This window comes from Diceros bicornis, chromosome 10, assembly GCF_020826845.1.
Source record: "Diceros bicornis minor isolate mBicDic1 chromosome 10, mDicBic1.mat.cur, whole genome shotgun sequence".
Classification (NCBI taxonomy): Eukaryota; Metazoa; Chordata; class Mammalia; order Perissodactyla; family Rhinocerotidae; genus Diceros; species Diceros bicornis.
In genome coordinates this window covers 50,935,028-50,955,749 of record NC_080749.1, presented here as the reverse complement: position 1 = coordinate 50,955,749, position 20,722 = coordinate 50,935,028, and the positions used below count along the sequence as shown (strand labels likewise).

The window sequence follows — 20,722 nt, the reverse complement described above, 5'->3', positions numbered from 1 at the left end:
TGAAAATTGGCAAACACTGTAAGTGAGGGCCTTTTTGTTCCTGGAAAACTGGTTGTTAAACGTTTACCAGCATACTACTGCATAATCAGAGATTCTTTTTAACCTTGAGACAGAATCTTCCTATGAGATTAAATGGCTATAGTGGAATTGAAATTCTCTCTTTTCTTTCCCTTGTGTCCCAGCTAAGATCTGCTCACAGAACGAGTTTCAATGTGGCGGTGGGGAGTGCATCCCTCGTGCTTACGTCTGTGACCATGACCATGATTGTGAAGACGGCAGTGATGAAAATTCTTGCAGCAGTACGGTGATTTCCTTATGCTGAGTCATGTTGTTAGGAGTGTTTTTTTTTTTTTTTTCCTACCGATGTACCACTCTTTTCAGACAAAAGGGTTACTATCTGATGGCAGATGGAGCCAGAAGATTATTTAGGGCCCGTGGCATGAACCTCAGCAGTGTTGCTAGACCTGGGCTCCTTTATCTCCCAAGGATCTGTGTAGATTTGAAGGGCTGCTGATGGACAGTTTGCATTCTTTCCTTAGGCTACAAGGATAACAGGGTGCATTGTATCACTGGACTTGCAAATTACCCATACCTCAGGAATGGGTCTCATAACCTCGATAGTGAGAGAAGGACTTGAAAGGGATAAGAAGGTCCCTAATAGTGATGGTCCTAACTCTCCTCTTTACTTTGAAATTCTTAGCACATTAAAATTGGATGGTCAGGAGAGTTTCAGTGTGGTGCAGGTGGCTTTTGTTGCCTCCACTTTTTTCCACTCTGACTCTACTTTTCTGTCCATGCTGTTGCCTGCAACGCAAACCTCCTCTCTCTAATTGTTGCCACCTCTGGACTCATTTTATCGGACTATGTAGTTTGAAGTCTCTGTGAGAGACTAATTCCAATAAGTTGGCAGCTTTTCGTGTCATTTATTTACTGGAATGTATGATTTTTCTCCACACATGTTTTGATTGGTTGGTCCCCATGCCTTAGGGATTGTTAAATATTTTCAGTATCACCCTAATTTTCTGTGAGCCATGCCTGATTTCCTTTCTGGGCTTATTTCAGTGACTGTATTAAAGAGAATGTGACATCATGGAATGGGTGACTCAGAATCATTTGGTCCTAGATAGCAATTACAGTGCTTGTGGTAAAGTAAGAGAATGTCGGACATTTGCGTTATCAGTCTGCATTCTCTGTTCTGTGTCAACCTATGGCAATACTGTCTTATTTTTAATCTTGAGAAACACAGCGTGGCACCTGAGTTTCTTTCCTGGACCCAAAGCTGCTGTTATCTTCTCCTCTTTCTTCTCCTCTTCTTTCTCCTCTTCCTCCTTTTTTTCACTTTTGTTAAGATACTTAAGGGACTAAATTGACATAGAAATTTCAATTCCTAGGATCTCAGTTTAGACAGTGAGGTGAGTATTTTGATTTTTTCCAAGTGGTTTGTGTCTTTGGAGTGCAGCTTTTGTTTTCTTCCAGGCTATCAGACCTGCACAGGAGACCAGTTCACTTGCCCCAATGGCTACTGCATTAGTCAGAATTGGGTTTGTGATGGAGAGGATGACTGTACAGATGGTAGAGATGAAGATGGATGTGGTAAGGAGGAGAAGAGATCCTGATTGAAAAGCATTTTCTTGAAGTGTTTTCCAGAACTTGTTTTTCCTACTTTTCTTGTTAGAAATGATCTGTGTGACAAGCAAGTCTCAGGATTGGCTGGGTTTTAAGGGACTTAGTGGGTGATGAAGAAGAGGTGACTCCACTAGCTTTTCCTAAAAAGACCCAGAACTCAAATATAGCATAAATTATAATTTCCTCCCTCCTATCATTAAGGCAAAATATATAGGACAATCTCTCCCCCTTCTATAGCCCACTCTGATTTTTCCCTTTAAGACTATTTATTTTAACCAGATTTATCTATGTAAAAGAAGTAGTCTGGGAGAAAATAGGGAAAAATGTGATTTGTCTTAGACCTCATAACCTTTAAAAATGACTTTGAACTTCGGTAACAGTTCAATTTTGTTCTGTTTTGAATTCGGATTTCCAAACGAGTCACTGACGTCTGGTGGTGGAAGAGAGGCCACATGGGAACATGTGAGATGGAGCTAGGGATTGGTAGCTGGAGGAGAGGCTGCTATCCAGGGAAGTATTTAAAGATTCTATGAGAAGGAAATTACCAATGAAATTCATCCCTTCACTCTGCTGTAATCATCAGCAGTTCCTCCAAGAGTTCAGAAGTTGCTAACACCCACACCATAAAGCAAGTTACTTGTACTATTCCAGCCCCACATATAATAAGAGTGATACTTATTCTGGGAATATCCAGTGGTTCACATTTTGGTGTTCTCTAGGAAGTAGTTTTCCTACATTTGGGTTATAGTTTTTCTTACACTGTTGACATTTTAGTAAACAAACAAAACAAATTAAACAACCAAAAAAGACAAAAATAAAAACTCAGGAGTCCTGGTGTTACCTTGATAGTCCTAGTTATATAATTCATGATTTAAATAACTGAATCTTCTTCTAGGCATTATTAATCTAGTTTGTTGATAAAATTAAGGCCCATATCTTCATATTACTCTTATTACCTGGCTGGGGGCTGTCTCCCCTACAAAGAGTGGAACTTAAATAATTCCATTTTGCCACTCCTGAGAATCTCAATAAAAGGCCAATGGAAGTTAGAAACTACTAGTTTATTGTAAAATATAGGTCATTTGTAGAGTTCTCTTGTCTACCTGATCTATATCTTCTCTTAACTATGGATTGAAGAAGAGCTGGCTCTACCTCTCATGTGGCCTGTAACTTTTCTTTTTCCCCCATAGAAAGCAGTACTCATCATACTCATAAATGTTACCCTGGTGAATGGACTTGTCCAGGGTCTGGAAAATGCATCCCAATTGGAAAAGTTTGTGATGGGACTCTGGATTGTCCAGGAGGACAAGATGAAAGCAATATCACTGGAGGACAAGATTGTGGTGAGTATGGAAATTTATGTGGCTAGCTTTCAGATAACAATGTTTCTGTTTTTCTATAACAGATTCTCAAATACAGAGAGTATCAGTTGGTGTTTGCATAACGAACTATCCCAAGACTTAGTGCACTTAAACCAACACTTATTATTTCTCACAGTTCTGTGGTTTGGCTAGGTAGTTCTTCTGGCCTAGACCAGTGCACTCACATGTGAGGATGTTGAAGTAAAAGCTCTGGCTGGTCCAGGCTTGCTTACACGGTGGTGGAAAGGGCAAACTCTAGAGCACAAGCTCTTTTAAGCCTCTGCTTATGTCATGTTTGCTAAATGTCTTATTAGCCAAAGCAAGTCACTTGTTCAAGCCCAGGTTCAATGGACTGAAGAAATAGACTCCATCTCATGATGGGAGGAGCTTCAAAATATTTGTGTCTCCCTCGCACTGCCACCCAGGGAGAATGGTTTATTTATTTATTTATTTATTTATTTTTGTGAGGAAGATCGGCCCTGAGCTACCATCTGCCAATCCTCCTCTTTTTGCTGAGGAAGACTGGCCCTGGGCTAACATCCTTGCTCATCTTCCCCCACTTTATATGGGATGCCGCCACAGCATGGCCTGACAAGCGGTAAGTCCGTGCACTTAACCGCTTGCGCCTCTGGGCCGGCCCCCAGGGAGAATGGTTTTAATGGCAATTTTGATGACTCTAAAGGTGTTCTGGAGATTTTGTTCCCTGGCTTTTACTTATGGAAAAAAGTCTTTCTTGGCAATACTCAAAAACAAGATTCTGGTTCCTAGGATATATACTTGAGTTAGTTTTTTTTCTTTTTCTGTGGTTATAGAATATTCTCCTACCATTAACCCATCAACTCTGTGGACAGAATACAATTTATGACCTTGATTTCATGGATAGTACACTCTCTAAATTATCTAGTAGCTGTCTAGAAGTGGCCATGTAACTGTAACGCTAAGGTTTTTTTTTCCTGAAAAAACGTGTAAAAATATGCAGAGACTTCTATGGCTTTTTTTTTGTTTGTTTTTGCCATTTCGTTTGGGAGCTCTTTTAAAAAAACTATAAAAGTTAACAAGAGATATACAGTCATAGTACAAATATTAGAAAATAAAAATTAACAAAAAGAAAAAAAAAATAGTCACCTGCAATTCCACCACTTGAAGCTAGCCGTGGTTAACATTTTTAGGGTTATTCTCAATCCAGTCACTTGGGAATTCTTGGCCCCTTCTGCTATGTAGACACAAAGTGCTGATTTTTCCGTAAACAGCACTTAGGATGACATATACTTGCACATAGTTATAACTTATAAAAGCACTTCTTTGTTTAAAATATGAATTAAGCTTTTATTGCATAATATTGCAGTAAGGCTTGAATGGTGACAGATTTTCTGGGACTCTACTGCATGCTTACTTAGCTTTTTTTTTTTTTTAGACATTGATTGTGGAGTTGAGAATTTTTTTTTTTGTTGTTTTTTTGATTGGCCCTGAGATAACATCTCTTGCCGATCTTCCTCCTTTTTTTTCCTTTTTTCTCCCCAAAGCCCCAGTAGATAGATAGTTGTATGTCATAGTTGTACATCCTTCTAGTTGCTCTATGTGGGACGCCACCTCAGCATGGCTTGACGAGCGGTGCTAGGTCCGCGCCCAGGATCCGAACTGGTGAACCCTGGGCGGCCGAAGCCAAGTCCGTGAACGTAACCGCTATGCCACCGAGCTGGCCCCCTTACTTAGCTTTTACTTCATAGGTAAATCAGTCTTGTCCACAGGTCACCATTCATTTAACAAAGTGTTTTTCTTTGTTTAGATGTGAATCTGTGTCCTCTCTTGGGCTGTGAGTACCAATGCCACATGTCACCACATGGAGGGATGTGTTATTGTCCCCCAGGTTTTATTGTCGACCAAAAGAGCACTCGCAACTGTGTCGGTAAGTGACAGGTCAGAGCGCCTGGTCTTTTGTCACAGTGCTTGCGGCACTGAAGGGTTCCATGATCTCTGACATCAAGGAGTTTGTACTTGTGGATAGGAGTGATGGTCTGTGTAACAAAAAGCAACACAGTCCTCACAGAAAACCTGGACAATATGAAGTTTTAACTCTGAGAAGCTTTTGTGAGGTTCACAAGGCAAAAGAGTTCTGTGATGAGTGAGTTGACTAGCTACATGTATACCCTTCTATTACCTGAGGTTGGAGGTGGTCTTTTTGTGTTTTTTTTTAAGTATTTGGAAGCAGAGTTGGTACGGCTATGCTTGGTACGGCTATAACCAGTAATATCTGCAACCATGTGTGCAGATACTGACATCTACATACAGCTGTCACATTCCTCCAACAGCCCTGGAATACTCCGCAATCACGCTGGCAGGTTTTGGCACATGGCAGCCAAACCAACTGGTGGTGTCCCCGAATGCCACCACTGCTGGGGCCTACCTTGAGGCAGGGTGCCGTGCCCCATCTCACAAAAGTCTGGCTGGCGTCCAGGAGGGTCCAGGAGGTTGTTAAATACTGAAATACTCCCATGTGGCTCTTTAGCCTTGAACCCATCAAGTACCCTACCCTGCTACCCTGGCTCTTCTCCAGGATGTTCAAACTTCCCCAGGATCCAGCAACTAAAGAGTGGTCACTTGACACAGCAGAAGATCACCAGGTCACTGCTCCGCTGACCATGTCGGCCAGTCAGTGCCTATGCTGTGCTGGTTGTTCCTCCCACTGATTTTCACCTCTACTTGAAGCTAACATTCAAGAAGAAAAAACTCTTATCATGCTGCTTCCAGCTAGTGGCTGGCATTGAATTAGACACCAGTACACCAAATATTTCCCACACCTCTCCTATTTGAATTGTAAGAATGATTTCTCCCACTGAAGAATTTTTGATTCTGATGTGAGCCAGCTTTGCATCCCACTGTGATTAGGATGGGGTCTTAGGATAGGAGAATTAGACGTAGCCAAGTATCATCAATTTTCAGTTTTTTGGGATTTGAACGATGAATTTTTAATGCTCTGATTTCTTTTTCCTTCTTTCTAAATTTTTATATGTGAATAACAAACATATTAGCAGGAAGTGACCAAAGATGTTTAAAAAAAACTTTGCTTTTACTGGTGGTGGGAAAAGGCATCTGGAAGGCAACTGAAACGATTCATTAAAATTAAGTGTGGTGGTCATCTACGGATCTCCAAAAGATAGATGATTCAGAATTTTCTCAGAATATATGTGTTCATTTGATATGCTTAGATATTTGAGATTCTTCAGTGCTTTCTGGATAAAAAAATAAACATGGCATACACAAGAAATACTTTTAGAAAAGTGTTTCTTCGCGCGCGTACTTAACTGCTAAGCCACGGGGCTGGCCCTAAAATATTAATATATTTTGGCCAAAAATATTGAATTTGGATAAACTTAATGAAGTTATTCTGTCTTTAGTCTCAGCTCATGGCTTTCAACTTAATTATACTTTATTAAATATGATTTGTCTTTTTTTTTTATAATTTTATTTATTTTTCCCCCAAAGCCCCAGTAGATAGTTGTATGTCACAGCTGCACATCCTTCTAGTTGCTGTACGTGGGACGCGGCCTCAGCATGGCCGGATAAGCGGTGTGTTGGTGCGTGCCCAGGATCTGAACCCAGGCCGCCAGCAGTGGAGCGTGCGCACTTAACCGCTAAGCCACGGGGCCGGCCCCAAATATGGTTTGTCTTAATAACTACAACTCATAGCCAGAAACACTTTTTTTTTTTTTGGTGAGGAAGATTAGCCCTGAGCTAACATCCCTGGCCATCTTCCTCTACTTTATATGTGGGACGCCTGCCGCAGCATGGCTTGATAAGCAATGTGTAGGTCTGTGCCTAGGATGGGACCCTGTGAACCCTGGGCCGCTGAAGCAGAGTGCACAAACTCAACCACTACGCCACTGGCCCGGCCCCCAGAAAAACTTTTAATGCCAGAAATAAACTCCAGTTTACAAATTAAACTTGGAACTCTTGAGAAAGTCTCTTCCTCTGTGTTATTGAGAACTGTAACAATGGGGCTCATTTATGTGTCATATGCCAAGAAAAACGGGATTTTTCTGTCTGGTAAAGCAATGCAATTGAGGTTGTCTTTGCAGTGTTCAAAGTAATTTTGGGTTTCTAATATCAGGACCATGTCCCAGTGTTTGCCCGTGATCTGATTGCTCCTCTTAAGTTATTATATTCACCATGACATGTTAAGATCCAGTGCTTTATGCAAGTCAGGACAAGAGATCTTGAAGACTCAGAGAGAACTCTGAATTATTGAAAAACACCCCCAAATTTCTAATCATTTCAAAGCATTTTATAAGTAAAACATTATGATCTGCCACTGGCCTTAGATGAGACTACAGGACACTTTTTGTGTTTTATCATCATCATCATCATCATAACATTGGGAATACATTCAGGTAATTTAAAAATACTTTTCACATGAATGTCCTTATTTGTTAGGTGGCTTTCCGCCTTTGGAAGCCCTGCCTGTGCTTCCTGGCATCACTGCAAGGGCAGCATCCCATTTTCCCAGAGTGGTGCTCATCTGTGGGTGTGAGGCTGCTCCTTTGTCTTTGGCAAATGTCAGCCTCCTCCACTCCCTTTTACTGCCACCCAGCTGCCAATCCCTCTTCCAGTCTTGTAGTTTTCTAGTCATTTTCCCTTTCTTTTAGTAGAAAAGGGATTCCAATAGAAATACCAGAAGCCGCATTCTCAGTATTACATCAGCTTTCTCTTATTTATCTCTCTCAATCTCCAAAGAGCAGTTGGGAGGGCTGCCTGGCCACGGGAACTCAATAGGTCATGAAATCTTTTCAGTAAAAGTGATTTGCTCTTTCAGAATCCCTAGTTCAGTCTTGTGATGCCCCATAACCTGTTCTCAGTCTGGAGTCCAGATAGCACATTTTCCAACGTCTTTTCCAATATCTAAGTCTGTGTTGAGGTTTGGGTTATATTTCCAAGTGTCTAGAGCTTCCTATATGTCAGAGGTCTAGGCCGCTTCAGTTTTTTTTCAGCGTTTAAGAAATGAAAAAGTGTCATAGCAAGGTTTCTACATTTAACCTATTAATGATTGTAATACAGAAAATTGCAATATTATTCTGTGCACAAGATAATTTCAGAATTTATAGAACACATTCGGTTCATAGTACACTGGAAGTAGTGTGGTATGATACTGGGGTACTAGTTTTAAGTTCCACGGCGAACATCTTTCAATCCCTTCGGTATGTGCTTGGGACTTTAGTACAGATAACCTCATTTGGAGATAAGCTCAAATGTATACGTTTGAGGGCCTTTGTGAATACGAGGCCCCCTGACATATGCAGAGACCTTTTCTGGGACCTTCTCTGTCCTTCAAGAATCTATCATTTGCCCCTAAGGTTTGAAGCGGGGTTAACATTTATTTCAAAGAAGGCTATATTTTGCTCTCTTTGTGAAGAGAGATCATTAGTTTCAATACATGACATTATAAAACCAGTTATACTTGTTTCGCCTGAGCTTTTAGGGAAATTGTTTTGGTTTGCTCTTGCAAGCATTTCAGTTCAACAAATACTCTCTGTATGGCTGTAATCCCCTGCATGGTTGACTCATTACAGAGGCTTCAGGTGTTGGAAACCTATGCAACATTTATCATCTTAGACATGGCTCCCCAGTGAATGTCTCAGTGGTAATCAAGAATAAAATTGAATAGTCCTGACACGAAATCTTGTGTCTTTCTACCGTTCGTCTGCCCCTGGTAGTCTTGACCTGGCTGTGAAGCCTGTGTGGTGTGATGAAGCAGTTTGCTGGGGTTATTTTTTCTGACTGACGGGACATGCTGTTTGTTGATGGAATGACATCGTGGTGCAGAGTTAGGGCAGGAAGGTCATTCAGCATGGTGGGATGTCACACAGCCAGATGCTTCAGAGGGTGTCCAAGGGGGTCTAAGCTAAAAACGAGTTTTTGAATTATTTTCAAAGCGGTGTTTATTGGTAGGAGGGGATGAAGAATAAAAAAGAAAGAAAAATAAAGGTAATGGGGTGGGAGGGGGTATTGTAAAGCAGTGTTTTAGTGTTTTATGCAGTTTCTACTACCTTTTCTACTCTCAAGAAAAGCCTCAAGTAGTCTTTTTTCTTCTCTTCACTTTGGCTGATGATGGATATTAATTAGCCTTCATTTTTCTCCGTAATGGAGAGTATAATCTTATTCAGTCCTTAAAAGTGACAGTGATTTTATACACCCATTCAAACCTTGAAAGTACTTGTAGCCCAGGTGATAGGAATGGTATTTGCACCCCAGAATTCCTAGTTAGGACTTCTCGACCTTTGGTTTTCTTCTGTTTAACCTCAGAACTTCTGCTCCCAGGGTGACTCCAGACCCTTAGGCATAATCGTATTGGTCTTGCATTCAAAGTAGGTCATGATATTCTGGGAGTTTGAGGGCGAATGTCCTGTACTTTCATTCCTGCTGAGGCGAAGCCTCAGTTGGCACTTTCTCAGGGCTGAGGCGAGGGCATGGGAGAGAGAGAGGAATGAAGTCCTTTTATTTACACCCACATGTCTTTTTACCCTGTTTTGTCCAAATTGGATTCATTTTTTTCATTGGTTAGTCGCAGTCCTTGGAAAGAAAGTTATGCTGGCCCATGTTGTTATATTTGGTCCAGAGGGAAAACCGGACCCATTAGCTTGATCCCAGGACTTTCTTGGGCTTTCTAGTTGGGAAGTCACGAGATGGTAGGCCATCCAGCAGATGTGGTAGAACCCAATTTACAGCTACTATCTTTGCTGCAAATGTAATCAGATCCTAGAAATTTGGAGAATTCTAGACCTGAGGGTACAATGGATTCAGGAATTGTAATTTACTTGAGACTCTCCTAGCCTGAGGTCATGGGAACCCTGTTGGTATAGGCTGTGGAGGTCATCCTCCCAGGGAGGGTGAAGGAGGTGAAGAGTGGATGTGAACTTGGAGGGTCAAACAAAATATTTGGTACCAATCTACCAAGGATAGGACAATTTTTGTACCCCTTAAGCTTTACAATCTTTAAGAAAGACTATATCTTATATTATTCTTTTCTCCCCATTTTGTATTGTTTATGTATCAGTTATGTTGAATATATTGGACTTTCAACAAACACATTAAATAAATGAATAATAAGTTAATGAATAAGCAGAAGAGAAGACTTTTCATGTCTTAAAAATAATTTTATTGGTTATGATTTTTTGACATCAGAGGAAAGGCAGCTGGGTAACTAGACCTTTCCAAATACTTTATTGCAGTCACAGATTTGTGTTTTCTTGAGGGGCTGGATATAAGGCAGGTCTTACTTTATTCTGAGGTAGCACTATCCAATAGAACTTTCTGCAATGATGGAAATGGTCTGTATCTGCACTTTCCAGTATGGTAGCCACTAATCATATGTGACTTGAAATGTGACAAGTGTGACTAAGAAATTGAATTATTAATTTTATTTCATTTTAGTTAATCTAAATATAAATTTAAGAAGCCACAGAGAGCTAGTGACTACCATATGGGAAAGCACAGTTTTAAAGGGAAGCATTTACACCAAAATTCAGATGTGTTATAAATCAACATTAATAAATGATATGCAATACCACAGGGCTATGAATCCAAACAGTTTTGTGCATCTTCTGGAAAGTTATCCTTCATGTAGATTTTTATAAAGCTGTTTAAATGGGCTTGGGTTTTCCCTGGTATGAAGATGCCTGTTCTGAATTCCTATTTCTTATTGTATGCCTAGAATCTGTGCTACCTCCAGAGGGTACTTATTTAGACATGGACATCACCATATTCCTGTACATCTTGTCCAAGATTTTTTTCAGAGAGTGCTCAAGAAATGCTGGTAAAATGATTATAGTTGTTTATTTCCCATGTGGCAGATTTTGATGATTGCCAGATATGGGGGGTTTGTGACCAGATGTGTGAAGACCGAATTGGCCATCACCAGTGCCACTGTGCAGAAGGGTATATCTTGGAGCATCAGCGACATTGCAAAGCTAATACTTCTTGTGAGTAAATTAATGTTGCTTGTATCTCTGAATTGTAAGTTTCTGACTAATATTCTCCTTCCATAGCAGATGACAAAAGAAATATCAGCATTTACGCAGATGTCAGGGTTTTATCATAACAAACCAGGAGCAGCCCCTGCTGCTGGAAGAATGGGTCAACATTAATTTCATACTTTATTAGGGACCAATTTGTGGATTAATGATGACCATTATTAATAGTTTTCTTTTATTGGTTGCTTGTTCACTTGGGGCCTGGGCTCTTATGTCATCCACCACATTTAATTGTGGAATAAATGTTATGCCTACATTTGACCTAGTTGGACATTTAACTTTTAACTAATTTACCTACCACAAACGTAGGTGACAAGTATCTATAGAAATAATTTTGGCATTGTTTATGCAAAATTTAGAAGTGGTTCAAAATGGACCTAAATTTGGATTACAATTTGCAAGAATGCCCTCATTCTGGGTGTTTTGTTGGAATTAATCTGAGAGTACTGTAGTAGAGAAAAGTCATGGGGAAAAATCTGTTAAAAAAGATGGGCCCCCTCAAAGCATTTTTCTCACCATGCATTTCTGGGTGAGAAAGTCTCCGCTTTACTCCTTTTTTCTAATTGTTTTTTTCACACTTGATTTTGAAGTGCCTTTGATGGCTTCTGAAACTTATCTGCTCAATGATTGATGAATGGCTCATTGTCTAGTTTTTGTGTAGAAACACCTGATTTGCTGTGTACTACCTTTTAGGTACAGCTGATTTTTAACGGGTAAATTTATTCATTTTTAAATAGATAATACATATATTCATATATTCGAAAATTTTAAATTATAAGAAGATGTGTAGTGAAATGTCTCCCTCCATCTCTGTTCCCCTCTGCCCAGTTTCCACTTCCCCTCTCCCTTGGATATCATGGTTTATTTCAATTCTAGAGATTGTTGAATCCATAAATAAGAATATACAAATATTTAACCCTATTTTTACATATATGGTAGTAAACTATACACATAGTTCTGCATCTTGCTAATGTTACATAATATATTTTCAAGAGCTTTCCATATCAACACAGAGAGCTCCTCCTCATTCTTTTTTTTTTTTTTTTTTTTTTTTTTTTGTGAGGAGATCAGCCCTGAGCTAACATCCGCCAATCCTCCTCTTTTTTTGCTGAGGAAGACGGCCCTGGGCTAACATCTTTTTGCTGAGGAAGATGGCCCTGGGCTAACATCGGTGCCTATCTTCCTCCACTTTATATGGGACGCCGCCACAGCATGGCTTACCAAGCAGTACTTCGGTGCGCGCCCGGGATCCGAACCAGCGAACCCCGGGCCGCCGCAGCGGAGCGCGCGCACCCAACCGCTTGCGCCACCGGGCCGGCCCCTCATTCTTTTTTTTAAAATAGTGGCATAATATTCCATTTTTTGGGTGTACATAATTTATTTAACTAGTCCCCTACTGATGGACTTTTATATCATTTCTGATCCTTTGCTATTGCAAACAAGACTGTGGTGAATAACCTTATTCATTTTACATGCTTGTAAGTATATAGGTATATATACTATATACTATATCCACCATTGCCATGTTTTTCACAGACTGATTTCCTAGTAATCCTTAAAATGTGTTCTGTGTTTTACACAATATAAAATTGCACCTGGGTAAGGTGCCCATATCATTAAGGATTCTTGAAAATACCTGATGTATTCTCCTGAGTGCCATTGAAAGTGCATTGGACTAGCAGTCAGGATATTTGAATTCTTGGCAGACTCTGTTCCTAACTTACTGTGACTTTGGACACTTTATTCAGCATCTTTGTGTGTCAGTTTGCCCACCTGTAAAATGCATAGAAGGACACCTATATGTTTGCCTTAGAGGTTTATTTTAAAATCAAATAAGAAAACCTAGAAGAAAGTACTTGGAAAAGCAGAAAGCGTATTAGCTGTAAGTTACTTTGATTTACTATCATCTGATTTACTATCATCTTCATTCATCTGAAGGAGTGATAATGCCTTCCTTCTTCACGTTTAGCTGGTGAGGCCTCCGTTATCTTCTCCAATGGTCAGGATTTACTAATTGGGGATATTCATGGAAGGACCTTTGAGATCCTAGTAAAGTCTCAAAATCGTGGAGTGGCTGTGGGTGTGGATTTTCACTATCACCTACACAGAGTCTTTTGGACTGACACCGTGCAAGATAAGGTAAATAGAAATTTCAGGAGTGTAGCTTGGGAACTGATAGAACCCCAAGCACAAAGTGTTGATAGCTTTTCATTTTGTGGGGAGGAGAAGGGAAAGTTCCTTTGTTTTCTAACAAAAAAGGCCCTTGAGATATTGTATGTTAATCAGCACCTTTTCCATGCTATACTATTACATGCAACCTATTGAACAAAGCAGTCTATTATATGGATTAGCCTTGAGCAACTTTTAATTTTATTCGAAATGGAGTCCAAAAGCCTAATTAAAAGAAATAGTAGACATTCTTTCAAAACTGGATAGATATTTGCTAGTAATTTTTGAAACTTGATCATTTAAATGTAAAAAGTACTCTGCTTTTCTGGACGATAAAAATCAGATTTTACCTGCATCTTCTAAATGGAACTGTAATTGAGGATTAGATAACAAATATTGACAGTATTTTGTTTAACAGCCAATATTTCATTGTGCTGTCTTATTTGGAAAGTGTAATGGATTTAATTTCAACTTTGAGCAATGCAATGGATATTTTTAAAACAAATTTTAGAGACTCCTAAAGAATTATGGAATTTTATTTCTTCCTTTTGCATTTCCTTGTACCCTTAATAAAATTCTAATTCAATGAAGTGATAATGTGCATAAAATTTCTAAAAATTGAGAGTTGGATTGGTAGTAGTTCTGATTTGATTACAGATAAAAATCAAAACAAATCACCATCACCTCCTTCACCAAAAAAATCCACATTTTTATTTTTATTTATTTATTTTTTAAATTTTATTTATTTATTTATTTCCCCCCAAAGCCCCAGTATATAGTTGTATGTCATAGCTGCACATCCTTCTAGTTGCTATATGTGGGACTCGGCCTCAGCATGGCCGGACAAGCGGTGCATTGGTGCACACCCGGGATCCGAACCCGGGCCGCCAGCAGTGGAGCGCGTGCACTTAACCACTAAGCCACGTGGCCGGCCCTAAAATCCACATTTTTAAATTAAACTTTAGATAATACGAAGAATTAAAAAATGCAGGCTTTTTTATTTTAAACTCAGTTTTTTATATTTGCCTAACATATGCTTATAAAGAAACTTTTTTCCCCAGTAACACATGATGTAAAACAGCAAGTCTGTAGTGAAAAAAACATTTTTATTTAGTCTGATGACTGATTTGTACAGCATAGATAAGTGGTACACTGAATGAAGTATAGGGAAACAGTGCCCACAGTTAGTTATGCTTAAGAAGTGTAATACTTTTGGTTTTTCTTTCAGGTTTTTTCAGTTGACCTTAATGGTTTACATATCCAAGAAGTTCTCAATGTTTCTGTTGATGATCCAGAGAATCTGGCTGTGGACTGGGTTAACAATAAACTTTATTTGGTGGAGACCAAGGTCAACCGCATAGAAATGGTAAATTTGGATGGAAGCCACCGGGTTATCCTTATAACTGAAAACTTGGGGCATCCTAGAGGAATTGCTCTGGACCCAACTGTTGGGTAAGTGATGTGAAAGCATACTGATTCCAGTATTTTTGGAGTTTTATCTTTCCCTCTATACATAAAACATTGATTGGATTAATTGAAGGTTAATTCTGATTTCTTTTAGGCTCTGTACTCTGGAACCCATGTTTATTTTATGTCTCTATTCAAAGACACTTAAAGGAGTTGGCTAAATATGATCCCATTTGAGGTTATGTAATCCAAACACACCTACTGGTGTACTAAAAATATGTGATGTTTTGGAGTATGAATTTTATTCTTAGTGTTTGCCATATTTGCCTGGCTAGGAGATTGGACTCTCTGTTCTGACTCAAACTAATAATATTGTTACAACTAAACATTACTTCTGTTTCATCATTATTAAGATGATTACTCTAACATAAATTAGCTGTAAAGGTTTTCAAGAGGGGAAAGAAGATTGGAACTATCTCTTTCAGCAATTTCTTGTTACAGACTAGGGTTGAGGTGTCAATGCTAATACCTCATTACAAATTGTTCAGTGTGAATCAACCCAACATGACTGATAATGCTTACTTTTCTCCATGTGTAAATTCAAATATTCCTGATCTTCACATTTGAGAACAGTTATAAGAGACCAGCTTTCTCCTAGATTTTCACAATAGGGTCTTAGGACCCTTGGATAAACTTGAGGCTACTTAAGTGTTGGTGAATGGTGATTATGCATTTCTACTTCATGATGTCAGCTGCCCATTCTTGAAAATGTTGGATACGTTCTCCAGACGATGCCTTAGAATGGGGGAATTAAGGAGAGAAATGGCTTGGTAGCTTATTTTAAAATGTATTTGTAAGTTCTCCTGGGTGTAAAAAAGAGAAGTAAAAGACAGAGCCAAGGAACAGAGGAGAAAGTTAAGGTAGACGTGAATTTTTCAGCTGCCATATTAGTACATTTTAGTGGTTGGTATTTGGAGTTGTTGACTCTCCTGATTGGCTCTCATACTCTCTGATTTTTAATACTTTTTTATTTCTCTGTTTTTTATACCCCCATTGTTCTCTAATCAGCTGGAGGAAATTTCCATTGATCCAAACACACAATCTGAAAAAATATTTTTCCGGTAAACTTGGAAAAAACTGACTCTTTCATCTCTTGTTTTTCTTTTGTAGTTATTTATTTTTCTCAGATTGGGAGAGCCTTTCTGGGGGACCTAAGGTGGAAAGGGCTTTCATGGATGGCACCAACCGTAAAGACTTGGTAAAAACAAAGCTGGGATGGCCTGCTGGGATAACTCTGGATATGGTATCAAAGCGTGTTTACTGGGTTGACTGCCGGTTTGATTACATTGAGACTGTAACTTACGATGGGACTCAAAGGTAAGCAGTATTTTTTATAGCTTAATAAATTTGAAGGAAAGTACATAAAATTTATGGAGAGTGATATCAAAGGACCAGAATTAAAATATTGCTTTGCTGCTTGACATTATAGCTTGAACGACCTTGGTGTTGACATGTCCATGAAGTCACCTGCTCTGAGTTTTGTTAACTTTTTTTGTGTTGTTCCATAATAACACTCATTATATTACCTAGAGCATTTGTTCTTTGATTTCTCTTCTCCAACCCCTCCCCCACTCCCAGATGAATCACATTATTTTCATTAACTCCTGATTCCATTTATTTCTCTGGGTCCCTTATGGTTTGTTTCCAAAGATCACTTAATCTTTTAGTTTTCTAACTTTCTCCCAATACATAAATAAGTTTTATTATTTATTTAACATTATCTGGTGGGAATTAATTGGATTTTACTTTGCTCTTAAAGGTATTTCAAATTTCAAAGAGGAATTCTGACTTGTGTTTTTACCTGATATACTTCAAATGTACTTAAACAGAATATTTGAAGGTAGAATATGGCCCACTTTTTTCTTCATCTTCTTAGTCTGATTAGAGCTAACTATAAATTAATTAAATTGTTAACCATTTTAGATCTTCTCCTTTTGTTATTTTTCAAAATTGCTTAAAATGTGGTCTTCAGTTTTTGACCAACAAAAATTACTCTTTGTAGGGGCCGGCCCAGTGGCATAGTGGTTAAGTTCGCACGCTCTGCTTCGGTGGCCCAGGGTTTGCAGTTTCAGATCCTGGGCGTGGACCTATACATCGCTTATCAAGCCATGCTATGGCAGGGTTTCCACATATAAAGTAGAGGAAGATGGCCATAGATGTTGCCCAGGGCCAATCTTCCTCAGCAAAAAGAGCAGGATTGGCAACAGTTGTTAGCTCAGGGCTAATCTTCCTCACTGAAAAAAAAATTACTCTTTGTGGATTCAGCAAGTAGTAAGCTGGCCAATTTAATTTTTGCAAATGACTTAATTTTATTGTTTTCTCAATGAAAAGAATATTAGAGTTTTGTTTTCTCCTTTATTTCTATTTTGTAAGAATGGTGTCACAGTTTGCCTCTAGATTTTATATTCTCAGAACAATTTCTACTTGGTTAAATGAAGTGATTGGGTATTAAGACTATGACTTCTTATCACTGAAGCTGGTTCTCATAGTGAGAATATGAATTAATTTAATGAAAAAAATATTCGTCAGCCCAAAAAGTTGTATAAAAACAATTGAGAAATCGCCCTAATTTTTTCCTCTTTCATGGGTGTTTTGACATTGTACATACTCTAAATATTTTTATGCTAAGGTTAAAGTAAAACATAAAAGGTAATAATAAATGGGATTTCGGAAATTTTATGAGAGTTTTACTGGCTGTGAAGAAACATCAGCAATATGAAAGCTCACGATTATAGCTGAAATAAAGTCATTGCCTCTTGCTTTGCAGCAGCTGGCATTCAGGGTTCTGGAATTTGCTAACTGAAAAAGAAAATCATTCTTTAATCTTAAAGATTAAAGATGCCATGTCATTTTTAAGTGTTTCAAAGTGTGCGCTAACCTATCACCTTAGGTTTCTTTTTTTTTTTCACCTTTAGTGTGTTTCCAGCTTCAGTATCTTCTTTTCTTAGAGCTTACAGCTCTATTGTGCTTTTTGGTTTTCAGGGGCTGCTAAGATTTTTCTTTGAGGTCTTTCTATTATACCAAAAGAAAAAAAATAAGAGTTTTCTCATGAACCATCCTCCACCTCACTTTTTTATGTGACCTACCTGAATTATTGTTTATGTAGATGTAGTCGTGGCAGGCATTGCTGATTTCTTCCCCCTGCTTAGCACCTTTTACTTCTGTTTTCTTCTATTTAAGCAGTTCTGTGCACTCTGTGCCACCACTACAAGTATGATCACTTGATGGTTTTGTCAAGCAGAGCAGTAGCAGTGGTAGCACTGTCACCTGCACCAGTCAGATCGGTGTGGTGGGGTTCCAGATTCTTGGTTCACAGACACAAAAGAATTTGAGAGCGGACACACAGCAGAAGTTTTGACAAAGGAGGATTTATTAGCAAAGCAAAAGTACACCCCCAAGGGGAGGGACGGGCAGGCTCAAGGTGAGCAACGGCCCGCCCGAAGTTGTGGCAGTCCCTTGGCGTTGGAAGGTGGGGTCCCGGGAGTGGGTGGGGGTCTTGGAAGGTGGACCAGTCAGGGCATTGTCTACACCCTCACGTCAGGAGGGGGAGATTTTTCCCTTACATAGGCATCTCTGGAACTGTCATGGCGGTGATCCCCTGCGAGGGAGGTCAAAACCGCAATGCAAATGAGGGTACAATGAGGCTTGGGCTACTCTTGGTCAGGGTTAGAGGGGAGTGTTGCATGCCTGAAGTGCCACTGCCTGGTAATTAGGATGTTGCACCAGGTGGAGTGACCTTGCTCCCAGCTCATATCTAGCTTCCTGCCTGTCTCAGCACTGCTTTTTGCTCTCCCTAGAGTGACATCAGGAATAGGTCTGTGTATTTGCTGTGGTGAACTTATCACTCACTGTCCTGCTTTCTAATTGCTGAGAAATGCTCAGTGGTACGGTGTGAAGTAAGCATTGAAGGCGTCTTCTACCAGACTTCCAACCCCTTATACACTGTTTCACCTATGGCTTTCAAAATAATGTGTCACATCTTAGTCCTTTTATATGTGGGGCAACTATAAAAGAACCAAGAGCAGGTGAGAAAACAGTAATTTTTCAAAAAATCTAGAGCAAGCTGGGACTGGAACTGAAAGTTAGGTGTCAAGGGTCTTTTCCAAGAGACAACATGAAAATCCTTTTATCAAATGTAGATGGAAATATACCTGCATCTGAAAATGTATTTTTTCTATATATTTTATGTTTGTCACAAGAAATGATTTAGCTCTTCAGGCATTTACTTGAACAAATTCCACCTTTAATCAAAGTAAAGCAAAACAAACAAAAAATTGTATGCTGTATATCTTTTGTAACAGGAAGATAGTAGTTCATGGAGGCTCACTCATTCCTCATCCCTTTGGAATAAGCTTGTTTGAAGATCATGTGTTTTTTACTGATTGGACAAAGATGGCTGTAATGAAGGCAAACAAGTTCACGGAGACCAACCCAGAAATATACTACCGGACTTCCCTGAGGCCCTTTGGAGTGACTGTTTACCATTCCCTCAGGCAGCCCTATGGTATGCCCCAGAACAATGGAAACCCTGCTTGGTACTGGCCTTTGTAGAAAGGTTTTCTCAAAGCTATGGAAGTTAATGAATGACAGATCTCATGAGATTTGGTGGTATTCTAAAATATATGATGAGTTATCTAGAGAGTTAACCCCTCTGAAATTGGCTCTGCAGATCATGGGCATTCTGGAGAAATTGATGTATTTCAGAGTTAAAATACCAAATCTTCAAGGAACTTAGAGATGTACTTAACAGATATTTATTGACACCTGCAATATGCCAGATCTTGTCTAGATGCTGAGGATAGAGCAGTAAAGAAACCAAACCAAAATACCTATCCTCATTCTACTGGAAGAAGTCACCTAATTCAACCCTCTGACATTATGGTTGAAGGAACTGAGGCCCAGAAGAAGAAAAAACACATTTAAGCGCTCATTTTAGTAGTGTCAGAGCCATTTTTTCTTCTTCTCTGTTGTATATGTACGGCACCTGTTATTTGGTTTGCATTGGATCTGCCATAGGTCAACTGGGTTTGGTGTCTCTTGGGCTGCTCACTTATCAAACAAAAGAAATATTTTGATTCATATGCTGCTTAGTCTTCTGTTATTTTACATTAATTTTGTTTTTGTTTCAAAGTTTTAAATTGACATGACTATCTGGACTGTATATGGCTCTTTTCCGTATTTACTTGTGCATCAAAGAAAAGAAATATGATAAACCAGACTATGTTGGTAGAAAGCTTAATGTCAGTGAACAATAATTCAGAGAAAGACATATTTCACTTTAAAACTCTCGTGTTAAGAGATGGGTGTAACTTTAGGGTGGAGAAAGACTATAAATAATTAGGTTGACTTTAAAAAAAAAAAAAAAAAACCCAACCACTAGAACTGATACATTCAGATGAATATCCTTCAGTGTAGTCATCCTAGGAAAACATATACTTTATCCGAAAATATATACTGTATCTGAAAACATTTTGGAAATCTCTATTTGGAATAGTCAGTTCATGAACTACTAAATTCACATCTGCCCTTAACCAAAGATATTACTCAATTTTATCATCCAAATTATTCCTATTATTTGTCTCAGAATGACGTCTGGCTGTTGTTTCCTCAAATCAATCCACCTGAGAAGGTAAAAAGACTATTTTAAATAATAAGTCATAGGCTAAGAAAACAATTTCAAAAGCAGATATAACATTTTTCGCTGTGGCAGCCTTGTGTACGTGAGCTTCCTGAGGTCACTGCTTTGAGGATGGTTTATGGAAGTATAAACTGGTTTGTGTGGCAGACATGTAGGGTTTTGGAATTAGATCTGGATTTGAATCCTAGTTTAGCTGTTTAGCTGCTGAATAATCTTGGGCAAGTTGTCTCATCTTTAGGAGACTTGGTTTCCTCTTCTGTAAAATTGGGATACTACTACTTACCTCTTAGAGTCACTGATTGTAATTTGGCTTACTTACAAAGTAAGCATTCAGTGAGTTATAGTTATTTATTATATCTTACGAATGGTAAAATAGCACTAAAGTTTTTTTAAGGGGACAGTTATTTCCTAATCACTGTGGCTAGCAGAGTCTGAAG

At 38.9% G+C, this 20,722-nt stretch overlaps 1 protein-coding gene across 2 annotated transcripts in view; it reads left to right on the top strand.

The window, feature by feature from the left end:
• Positions 1-20,722, top strand: part of LRP2 (LDL receptor related protein 2) — a 203,622-nt gene that overhangs the window by 59,501 nt on the left and 123,399 nt on the right. For both annotated transcript variants that reach the window (XM_058549201.1, XM_058549200.1), the window contains exons 6-14: positions 183-299; positions 1,477-1,593; positions 2,817-2,969; positions 4,774-4,893; positions 10,832-10,960; positions 12,981-13,150; positions 14,409-14,632; positions 15,758-15,964; positions 18,949-19,151. In XM_058549201.1, coding sequence (XP_058405184.1) covers positions 183-299; positions 1,477-1,593; positions 2,817-2,969; positions 4,774-4,893; positions 10,832-10,960; positions 12,981-13,150; positions 14,409-14,632; positions 15,758-15,964; positions 18,949-19,151 — 1,440 coding nt within the window. The remainder of the gene's footprint in view (positions 1-182; positions 300-1,476; positions 1,594-2,816; positions 2,970-4,773; positions 4,894-10,831; positions 10,961-12,980; positions 13,151-14,408; positions 14,633-15,757; positions 15,965-18,948; positions 19,152-20,722) is intronic.